Source organism: Ruditapes philippinarum, unplaced genomic scaffold (assembly GCF_026571515.1).
Source record: "Ruditapes philippinarum isolate M1 unplaced genomic scaffold, ASM2657151v2 ctg1288_1_1_1_1, whole genome shotgun sequence".
Taxonomy (NCBI): Eukaryota; Metazoa; Mollusca; class Bivalvia; order Venerida; family Veneridae; genus Ruditapes; species Ruditapes philippinarum.
The window spans coordinates 1-11,885 of NW_026861225.1; the positions used below are offsets into that span (position 1 = coordinate 1).

Genomic DNA, 11,885 nt, shown 5'->3' on the forward strand with positions numbered 1-11,885 from the left:
GAAAATGGGGAAAAATGCGTTGGTCTCCTCTTGATTTGTATTTTCAAATTGTCAATTTTATACATTCATGAGCCAATATACATGTAAATGATACAGCGGAAAATATATGACTAGATGCCGGATCAAGTTCCTTACAGGCGAAGCACAAAATCATCCTTATGAAACTTGTAGTATAGACCGAAGTAATAAAAAACTACCTGTCTTCCCCACAAATAATCTTCTATGTTGAAAATAATGTACTGCAACCGGAAAGCGCGATACTGAACACGTTCTTTAGGGTGAGATTACGACTATATGTAATTTCAATTCATTTGATTTACTATTACTCATTTGACATAATGTAGTTCAAAATTATTAGAAACGGCCTGTTATCGTAAGACAGCCATCCTTGCATTAAAAATATATATCCCCATAAAAAAGTTTCAAGTACCAGAGGCGGTAGCGATCTCTCATCGACCTTATTAAATGTCTGAACTTTCCCTCGAGTGCTCGTATGTCAAAAACATGACAGTAAACAAATGACATTTGTTCAAATTTATAGTAAATGCAGACAGACGAGACATACCGTTTGAAAGTAAAGTTCACGTGATGATGATGTTATAGCCGGTGATAGTTTCTTTGGAATAAAATTGGGACAAATATAAAAACTATCCATTATTCTACACTTTCATGTTTTCAATGTGAATACAAAGTTATGTTTTCTATGCATTCACGTTAAGAAGGTCTGGTTGTAATTTTGCTATAAGAACAGAACAGTATACCCACTTGACATATAATAACCCCTTGCCTACAAAATACTTTATAAAAAGGTGGAAATAAAGTTTAACGGTTGCTTATTGAATTAAATAATTGTATCATACATCTTTATTTATTAAAGAGACAAATATATATTGTATCATAGTTTGGAGATCTTTCTGTTGAAAATGTGTCAGGGTTAAATTATATACATATACATGCACAGTGCGTTAACTGGAATGCGGGTATTAGTTACCCGCACTCCAGAGCATGCCCATTGATTGGCTCATTTTTGCTGGGGTTTACATATTGTGACGGCAGAGAAAGGGAAAGCGACAGAAATGTCATATTCAGATGTTCGTTCATTGGTTCATTTTTGCCGGGGTTTCATATTGTGACAACAGGGAACGTGCTTTTATGTTTGACTATGATACAAAAGAGAAAGAACACCAAAACACTCGGCAATCTGATTAATACTCGGGGGCTACGCCCCCTCGTACAAATCAGATAGCCTCGTGTTTCGGTGCTCTTTCTATTACTTATACGGAAAATTCATGAGCTGTTTCCTTTCTTATATATCTCTAACTATAAATATTGCAAATTGAAATATCTTAATCATTTTCAATTTTTAATAAATCATATCGTTTACATTCATGATTTAAAATACGTTAGCGTAGTTAAAGGTAAAACCATTAATACGACAGTATAACCAAATTTACGTTAACAAAAACAATTGATTGGCAATAAACGAATGATTTTACAATACAAATTAAATTATTTAATAAAAATATTGGTAATACCATAGACATACTTTTTCAACACAATACATTGTTTTGATCGTTTGTCTTCAATATGTATGAAAGCATCATATTATCGTATATCATAGACAAAAACCTTGTACCTTGTGTTACAATTTAGAAACATTTAATCCGACAAAGGATGATAAGATGTCATATTTCACTGTATGAAATCAAATTTTAAGGCTCTAAGAAGCATCAAAATTTCCCATTGAGACCTCGTTTATTAAATGCATGACAGTAATTGGTAACTATATTTCTACGTTGTACATATGTCCATATTCACTGAAATATTGACAGCTAAGAAACATCGTTCTTAAGTATATCCTACGAACAAAATTATCATTTATTATGCAACAATTGTGTAAAAAATATTTTGAGATTAGCATATATGTTTCTATGAAACCTAAAAGCTAGATATTTAAGAACACTATGGGAATAAAAATATTTTTGTAGTTCACCTAAACACAAAGTGCTCAATGGTGAAATTATATGAATGCAGTGTGTGCGTCGTCTGCCATTCAGTGTTATCGACCATTTCCTAAAACAACATCTCCTCTTACCAAATTTAAAAAGACTCTTATAAGATCTAAAAAATTCTGGAAACAAAGTGATCCCTCGGAAGCATTAATCACAACAAAATAACATAAGAATTGCAGACTCGGTTTGATTGAGTCTGTACATGAGGGATAATGAATAAGTGCAACATCCCTCACGCCCCCTAGCACCGGCTTGAGCGGTACTCAATTCTCAACACTTTATAGCGTTGGCATCAATGATCCCGAAGGACCAGAAAATATAACAACACTGAAGTGAAGTACGGGGCAACTTTTTACGGCTGCCACACGGCACTTGACACCTGCTGTTGTGAAGTACAAAATTCTGGAAACAAAGTGATCCCTCGGAAGCATTAATCACAACAAAATAACATAAGAATTGCAGGCTCGGTTTGATTGAGTCTGTACATGAGGGATAATAAATAAGTGCAACATCCCTCACGCCCCCTAGCACCGGCTTGAGCGGTACTCAATTCTCAACACTTTATAGCGTTGGCATCAATGATCCCGAAGGACCAGAAAATATAACAACACTGAAGTGAAGTACGGGGCAACTTTTTACGGCTGCCACACGGCACTTGACACCTGCTGTTGTGAAGTACAAAATTCTGGAAACAAAGTGATCCCTCTAAAGCCTAAAAATATAAATTTTGTGTTTGTCTCGTAGATCAGCACAGGGAACCGTCCACGCCACCTAGCACCAGTTTTAGAAGTATCACCTGCTTACGCAGAAAAGTACGTTATACGTTCATGAAATTAACGACGATACGTTCAACAAGACATTTCTTTAAAAAAGGTAAGCTGTGTACAAGTACCAAATATTTGACAGTTATTATTTTAAGTACATCGCACTTAACATAATTATACCTTTTTTATCTGACCTTCATAAAGATAATGTTTGTACCTATTTGTATTGCAAATTGTTACCAATATTCAGACGAGAGGAAACGAAGTTGGTGATATATGGTTTTATCCCATTTATCAATTTTTATTTTGGTTTCTTTTATAAAGAAAGAAATTTTTTTTCCGTGCATAAATTTATTTTATTCCTTTTTTTTAACTTTTCCAAATTAATTGGTAAAATTAAGGTTATTGTTTTTTTCTTCTCTTATTTTTATGAGTATAGTTTTATACATGTATTTGTGTATTTAAGTTCACAATACCTGTCGTACTAAAATGAAAATTTGAATATAAACAAAAGTACATTTATGTTTTCCACTTCAGTCTAATCAAATGCTAGTCTATTTCAAATGTTTAAAATTAATATTCTTAATTATTATTAATATTCTATAAAATCCTTGATAACGAAAGAAAACATTCACGAAACGAATATACTAACGCATCGGCACCAGGGCGTTAAACGGCTTGGAAACTCACTAAGACATTATTCAAACGCAATTGCTAATATCGTATATGACATTCATTACTTAATATCGTTTCCCGTCTCAGCAACACAGCATTTTCTTATGACTATGTATAGAATTTCGATAAAACTACATTTTTGATACATAAAGAAGGCTTCAAAAAGGCTGTAAAAAGTTGCCCCGTACTTCACTTCAGTGTTGTTATATTTTCTGGTCCTTCGGGATCATTGATGCCAGCACTATTAAGTGTTGAGAATTGAGTACCGCTCAAGCCGGTGCTAGGGGGCGTGAGGGATGTTGCACTTATTCATTATCCCTCATGTACAGACTCAATCAAACCGAGTCTGCAATTCTCTTGCAATTTTGTTGTGATTAATGCTTCCGAGGGATCACTTTGTTTCCAGAATTTCAAATCAAAATTTAAAAACAACTAAAAACAAATACATTCTATAACTTTGGTAAATTTTATTATACATATCAAAAATGCATCTGTGACAAGAGCATAATTCAAAGTAAAACAGTATGCTATTTAACAGATATATAAAGAAAATAAAAATAAATAATAAATTATTAACAATACAGAGCAACATGGAAAGGCATTCATATATGAATAAAACAGATTTTACACACTAAACAAAACTGCCACCATTTTAATGCTATATATTCAACAAGTTATAGACACAAATTAAAAAAAAACACACAACATATATGTCTGTCGAGGGGATGCTGTTTGTATGCTCTTTGCGCGTTTCCCTTCTCCGACCCACAAGTACCCTTCCAATAACCCTTTACGTTTGTGGGCCAATGAATTAATCGTCTTCTTTGATTTTCTTGCCGGTTTCTATTATTTGCCATTATATATTATTGGAGTATCCACTCCGTTCATGCTTTGCCTTATACCATGGCTTGTTTTTTAAATGTCCTGTTTGGATCCTTGTAGGTTGTCATGTGTTGCAGGGACTCGTGGGGGTTAAAACAACGCCCTTACTTTTTATCTTGTTTTTTTTTTTTTCGTGTTTTAATTAAACAATGTGTCAAGCTCTACAAGCGCCAATGTATAAAGAATGATATTGAAAGGCTTCTAACAAAATTTATTACAATCCTAGAATCATGCAGAATGTCATCCTTTGCTAGGGCATATTGACAATAGATAACATTTGAGACAGTCTTAAACAAATCGAAATGTGACCATTTTTTGTATTAAGTGGTTTTGACAATAATTTATTTGTCCATTTTTTCTATTACATGAACAATAACACACATAAGTTTGTTTGATATTATGATAAAGTGAAAACACTATGTCGCAGTGTAAAGCGTTCTCAGTCGGCTAATCCATACAGTAGAAGTGTATCCAGAAATAGAAATGGGATTTCACCCAGTACTAAAAATAGCACAACAGGTAAACAGAGTGACAATGACCCACGTGCTTGTACACATGCCAACAACTAGGACAACACGGAGAAGTTTCGAATTCGTTTTGGGCTCCTGAATATCAATGGGTTAATATCAAAAAGAACAAATAAATTGAAATTAAAAGATCTAAAACTCATATTTGATGAACACGATATAATATTATTAACTGAAACATGGACAGACAATTATTCTGATTTAGATGTGAATGGCTATGAATATTTTGTTTTAAATAGAACTACTGTGAAAAAGACGTGTAAACGAAATTCGGGAGGTATGATTATCTATATTAAAAGTCATTTGGTTGGTACAGATACTTTGTTTTTTAAAAGTAAGGATGACATATTATGGGTGAAATTAAGCTCAGAAGTATTGAACATTTCAAAAGATATTTATGTGGGACTTTGCTATGTTTTACCCGATGATAGCAGTAGGCAGTCGTTGGTTGAAGATAATATTTTTGATCGTTTATTAGATTCATGTATTAATGTAGAAAATCATTGTAATGGTAATGCACATTTTATTCTTTGTGGTGACTATAATGCACGCACATCTATTTTGAAAGATTTTGTCTCTGATGATGATATCTCGCATCTTGAAATGTTACCAGATGATTATTTTTGTGATACTGATTTACCTAGAAGGTCAAAAGATCAAGGTCATGTTAACAATAACGGTCTACACTTGATTGATTTTTGTAAACAAACCGGTTACAGGATAATGAATGGAAGATTAGGGAATGACTCGAATGTTGGTCAGTATACTTTTGTTAATAATCGAGGCTCGAGCGTGATAGATTACGTTTTATGTAAGCCTGAACTTTTTGAGCATGTAGATTATTTTCATGTAAATGAACCAAATATTTTATCTGACCATTGTTTAATTGAATTTTCGTTATTGTTTGATAAAATGTTACCCACAGAAGCTGATATTTGTGAAAATGATAGTTTTGAGAGTTTAAATGCTAAATATACTTGGAATCATGAATTAAGTGAAGAATTTGTAAGTCGTTTAAACAGTGACGATGTACATAATGAATTAATTAGCATAGCTGAAAATATAGTGTTATGCACTGATAATAGCAATATTGACGCGTGCTTGTGTGATTTTGAAAGTATAATAGATAGTGTTGCGTCACCGTTGTTTAAAAAGAGTGTTAAACCGATTGTAAATACAAAATGTAATGTTACAACTAAAAGTGATAATCCCTGGTATACAGAGGCATGTCACGACAAAAGAAATGTGTTTTTAAGTTGTTTGAATAATTTCCGTAATAATCCATGTGATGTTAATAGAATAAATATGGTAAAAGCAAGATCAGATTATAAACTTTTATTGAGAAAATGTAGGTATGATTATGATAAGCAGAAAACAAATGAATTTGAAAATTGCAGGCTAAAAAATGCACGACTTTATTGGAACATGCTTAAGGAAGCTTCCGGTATAAGAAATGCAAATATTCCGCTGTCAGTTTTTGAGAGATATTTTAAAGCTGTAAATAATCCGGAAAATAGATTTTTTGTACCAGACGAGGATATTTTAGACTTTAATAACAAATATAAAAACAATGAGTTTAAGGTCATGTTTGAGGAGCTAAATATTGAACTTTCTTCGGACGAGGTAATAGCAGCAATTAAGAAATTAAAATATAATCGCTCAGCCGGACCGGATTAATTACTTAATGAATTTTTTATTGCAGGCAGAGACGTGCTCGCACCATATATTTGTTTGTTATTTAATAAAAAATTTGATTTAGGATATTTTCCGGAGCGCTGGTCCGAAGGTAACGTAATTCCTTTACATAAAAAGGGCAAATTAGATGATGTTGAAAACTACAGGGGGATAACATTATTAAGTAACTTGGGAAAATTATTTACAAGTGTAATAAATAATAGGCTGAAATGTTGGGCTGAATATTATAATGTATATATTGAAGCGCAAGCTGGTTTTAGGTCTGAAATGAGCACTATAGATAATGTTTTTGTATTAAATGGTTTAATTTCGCATTTCATTAATCAAGGAAAACAATTATTCTGTTTATTTGTTGATTTTAGCAAAGCATTCGATTATGTAGTCAGAGAAAATATGTGGTATAAGCTTATAAAACTAGGATTACGTGGTAAAATTTTGAATATTATTCAGTCAATGTATGAAAATGTGAAATCAAGGGTTAAATATTTAAACAAATTAAGTGTTGAATTCACATGTGCTCTTGGTGTAAGACAAGGAGAATGTTTATCACCTTTCCTTTTTTCTATGTTGTTAAATGACCTTGAAGATAGTTTTATACATAGTGATGTTGAAGGCCTTGATATAAGCATGTTTAAATTATTTTTGCTCTTATATGCTGATGATATTGTTATTTTTGCTAACTCAGCAGTTGAATTACAGACTTGTATCAATTTATTAAGTGATTATTGTGACAATTGGAAGTTAAAAGTTAATGTAGAGAAAACAAAAATAATGATTTTCAAGAAAGGTGGAAGACTTCCTGATAACCTTATGTTTTATTATAATGAAAATTTAATTGAAGTTGTGAATAAGTTTACATATCTAGGTATTGTTTTTACGTGTGGCGGTTCTTTTACTACTGCACAAACTAAATTATCAGATCAGGCCCAGAAAGCCATTTTTAAATTAAATAAATATTTATATAAGTTTACATACATTAAACCTAGACATAAGTTAGTGTTATTTGATGTTTTAATTGCACCTAAAAGTATATTACATTATGGTAGTGAAGTTATGGGTTTTAGTTTAAGCCAGTCAATTGAAAGAACACATTTGCAGTTTTGTAAACAGATTTTAGGTGTTAAGAAAACAACCCAAAATGACTTTATTTACGGCGAACTTGGAAGAATATCTTTTCAGTGTAGACATTTGTTTAATATCATTAAATACTGGATAAAAATTTTAAGAAGTAACGAGAATAGGTACATTTATAAGATATATCAATTGCTTAAGAACGATTTTGAAAATAATCCAACTAAAGTTAATTGGTGTTCACGATTGAAAAAAATGTATTATGTGTTTTAGGTTTTTATGAAGTTTGGTTACAACAAAATGTAGGAAATGCAGACATATTTCTAGAATTAGTAAAACAAAGATTGAAAGATAATTTTGTTCAAAACTGGCATGATAGGATACAAAGTTCACCACGAGCATTATTTTATAGAAATATAGCAGTTTTCAAGTTTCAAGATTATCTAGATCACATTACAGTTAATAAGTTTTGTTTTTCATTGATAAGATTAAGAGTGTCTTCTCACAGATTGCAAATAGAGGCAGGTAGATGGACTAGACCATTAAGAACACCAATTGATGAAAGAAAATGTACTATATGTAATATGTTAGAAGACGAATATCATTTTATTCTTGAATGTTCACTGTACACTGATTTAAGGAAAATATATATACATAAAAGATATTGGAAGCATCCAAACATGATTAAATTTATTGAATTGTTAACAATAGAAAATGTAAAAATTGTTAGGAAACTTGGAATTTATGTATCTAAAGCTTTTGAAAAGCGAAATAATGTGTTGTACGGAAGTAATACGTAGATACAATTATTATTATTATTATTGAAATAATGTGTTGTACGGAAGTAATGCGTAGATACAATTATTTTTTTTTTCTCTCCAACTCTCGATGCATTTTAAGATTACATCCTTATTAAATGTTAAGTATTATTACTTTAATGAAAATATTAAGTTGAAATACTTATGAAATACTTACGATATCTCCTTAATATTGGTCTTAAATTTCGTCTCGTCAAGACCAATAGCTCGATATTGAGGTCGTTTTAGACACAATGACTGAGATCGGTTTAATGTATCAAATATAATTTATGAATACATGTATATCAATATGATCTGCGCATTACATCCGTAAGACTTATATGTATGTACATATATATATATATGCGCGTGAGTGTGTGTGTGTGTGTGTGTGTGTGTGTGTGTGTGTGTGTGTGTGCGTGCGTGCGTGCGAGCGTGAATGCGTGCGCGCGTGTGTGTGTATGTTCTTATGTTTGTAATATTCATGTTCGAACTTCTCCAATTATTGATGTTTTAGGTACATTTTTTGCTTGTCATTGTTCGCCATTTATAACATGCTTGTAATGCCATCATGGGCATATTGCCTTATGGAATAAAAGAATAAACTACTTTGTAATGTTAAAATTATCGTGTTACAGGAAAATTGGATGTTGGGTGAAAATCAGTTTGTTAGCTGCAACATTTTCCAATGATTTCGCTTAATTACCAATCAATCCGCAATTACTATACAACCTTAGATTTACCGTAGAACAATTATCGATAGCGGAGACCGATTGTCTCGTAAGATTTGATTTATTTGTAATTGATATTTATCAAATTTAGTTCAAGACATCTAAATTCAGAATATATAATAAATAGGCAACGGGAAGCCACTGAGAATTTGTATTATACCACTACGAAAGTCAAAACCGGACAAAAATTGTTAATGAAATAGTAGCCTTCACATTATTAGATGATATTCTCACTATTATATTGTAAATGCATTTTTTATTATCATTATCTTGGTCGTTATGTAGAATTACCTATTTGTAAAATGAAGAAATAATATCATAGCCGTTACAATATGCCTTTGTAAGAAAACATATGAAAACAATAAAAAGCAGTTTAATATACAAGATAAAAGAAAATCAATCTTTCAACTAAAATATGCATAATTATATCAACGAGGACAAGAAATGTCAAATATGTCGACGTTATCACCATAAATGATGTAAGTATTTTAAAAAGTCCGCAACAGCGTAAAGGAAAAGTGAAAGTAAGTTTGAAAGTAAGGTAGTAAATTTGGAAGTAAGGGATCATGAAAAACAAGTTTAAGACTTTGCAAATAATATGAAACGAATACTAAACATTTCCCTATTAGTTAATGAATAGCCAAAAACCTTTTATTTATCCATTTATCTAGTTGTGTCTCTCGTCGCATGATTTATATCAAATAGCATACTGTAAGGGATAGAACCAAACTAGTGTAATGCAATTGTCTAGCCTACTTGTATATTGATGTCAACCAGGGAAATTCGCTTTACAGAATATATTTCCCTATATCAATCAAAATATGTCTTAAAGTAGACTTTTTTCTATAACAACATAAGTTGACTCAGTCATTCCTTTTCTTCACATCGAACCAGAACACTTGCATCAAATGCGGTTTTCCGTTTCATCTTAAGTTTCTTACCATGGATGTTCACTTCTGTTTAATTATCCTACTGTGAATCAAATTAGGTTCAACGGCGGAAATTAATTCAGTTTCAAAACACAATTTAAGTAAAGATTCAGAAATATGGCGCTAACGCTGGTGAAATAAAAATCTAATATAATAGCATAAATAGTGAATGGTGCCAGATTCTGGACGATTTACAATCTAAATAAGATTCGTGTGTTTGAAGTTATTGTAATGCATTTTAAAAGACAAACATCAAATTGTGGTAGAAAGCAATATACACATCATTTCTGTTACAGTTGCAAAGTATTAGTGTTTGGACAGATCACTGCATATATTTAAAAACAAATTTATTTTTGTAATTATACATAACATTAAATATAAATAATTTTAAGTATGAATATTCCGGAGTATTAAACTTGTGGAAAATCAATACTTGAGGAGAAATCTTAAGTTTGATTTATGAAAACCTCTTTGGATCTTCTACCGTAAGAAACTAAATAACCAATTCGATAAATACTATCTGATGACAAATCATCTCAAAGAATCAAGTAGGGGCAACATTTTATTTGAAACAAAGTAAAGGCCAAATTAATCCTCAACGAGTGCAAAAGAATTATGAATATTTCGTTATTACACTTATCAATATATATTTTGTAAATGTTACAAAATAGTATAGTTAAATTCAGTAAATGTAATACTAAATAGACAATGTCACAAAGTTGACGTTAAATTTTGTTATAGTCTCCTATGGGAAATTTGCACAATAACACTGTAGCCCTTTAATAACTCGTAGAAAGTCTGGAGATAGCAAATATCTTTAAGCACAACATGTTATTAGTTGAAGTGGAATTTAGTTTAAAAAAAACTATCGTTAAAACCTGGAACTAAATACTACATGTATATATAAAACGCATTAGTGTCCAGTTTTGCTATTGTATTTCCGCCTAACTACTTAATGGCAATCTACATGTATATAAAGATGTCATCGGTAGTCAGGAACAGTTAACGTTTTAATTAGGCAAAACGTACAATGTACTTACCTTATGCTAACATCATGATCCAAAGCCATTTACAATTATTGTTGTTAAAACAGTCATTTTTTCCTTGTTACGAATATGTTCTTAAACCGTCATCCATTATTATGATCTCTGTGCTAAACAGGAAGGCAACACTATTATAGTGAAAAGTCGAAATCGCGATGATTAAATCGCGGCACACACATTACTCGAAACAACGAAACCTTGCTGGTAAAAAGTCGAAATACGATGAGAAAAAAAGTCAAAAGTACAATGGTGAAAAGTCGAAATAATAAAACAAGGAAACCACGACGTTGGTTATTTTATCGAGTTTTCACTATTGTGGTTTCGTTATTTTGACTTTTGACATCTTATTTTCGTTGTTTCTAGTTATGTGTGTGCCGCGATGGCCCTAACGGGAGATCGTACGAAACTACAGCAAACATTGCTGGTTATTATTTTTATTATTATTTAGAAGACAAGGTTGTTTTGCGTCACATGACCTTAATCAGTAATCTACACAAAAAGTATTCACGCATCGGAAATTAGCTTTTTAATCGGGTCTCATTTGAGGAATTCTAAAGCCTCTCACTTTTTACGTTACTTTTAATTATATATTATTAAATGTTAAAAGGCAAACGTTACAAACTTTTTACAATGGTCAAGTGGCACTTTTGCTAAGTATAAGTAGTTTCACTAATTCATATCCCTTAGATGTATATAAATGTACCAACATAAACATATACATTGTAAGCTTTAGATATCAACATGCATAAAACAAAGATC

The 11,885-nt window shown here is 31.5% G+C and overlaps 1 protein-coding gene across 1 annotated transcript; it reads left to right on the top strand.

The window, feature by feature from the left end:
* Positions 1-4,754: 4,754 nt before the first annotated feature.
* On the top strand, positions 4,755-4,902 carry LOC132714944 (uncharacterized; the record flags this gene model as incomplete). The annotated part of the gene is given in 1 exon segment (XM_060697878.1): positions 4,755-4,902. A coding segment is annotated over 1 exon segment (148 nt), but the record flags the coding sequence as incomplete, so codon positions are not given.
* Positions 4,903-11,885: the final 6,983 nt, after the last annotated feature.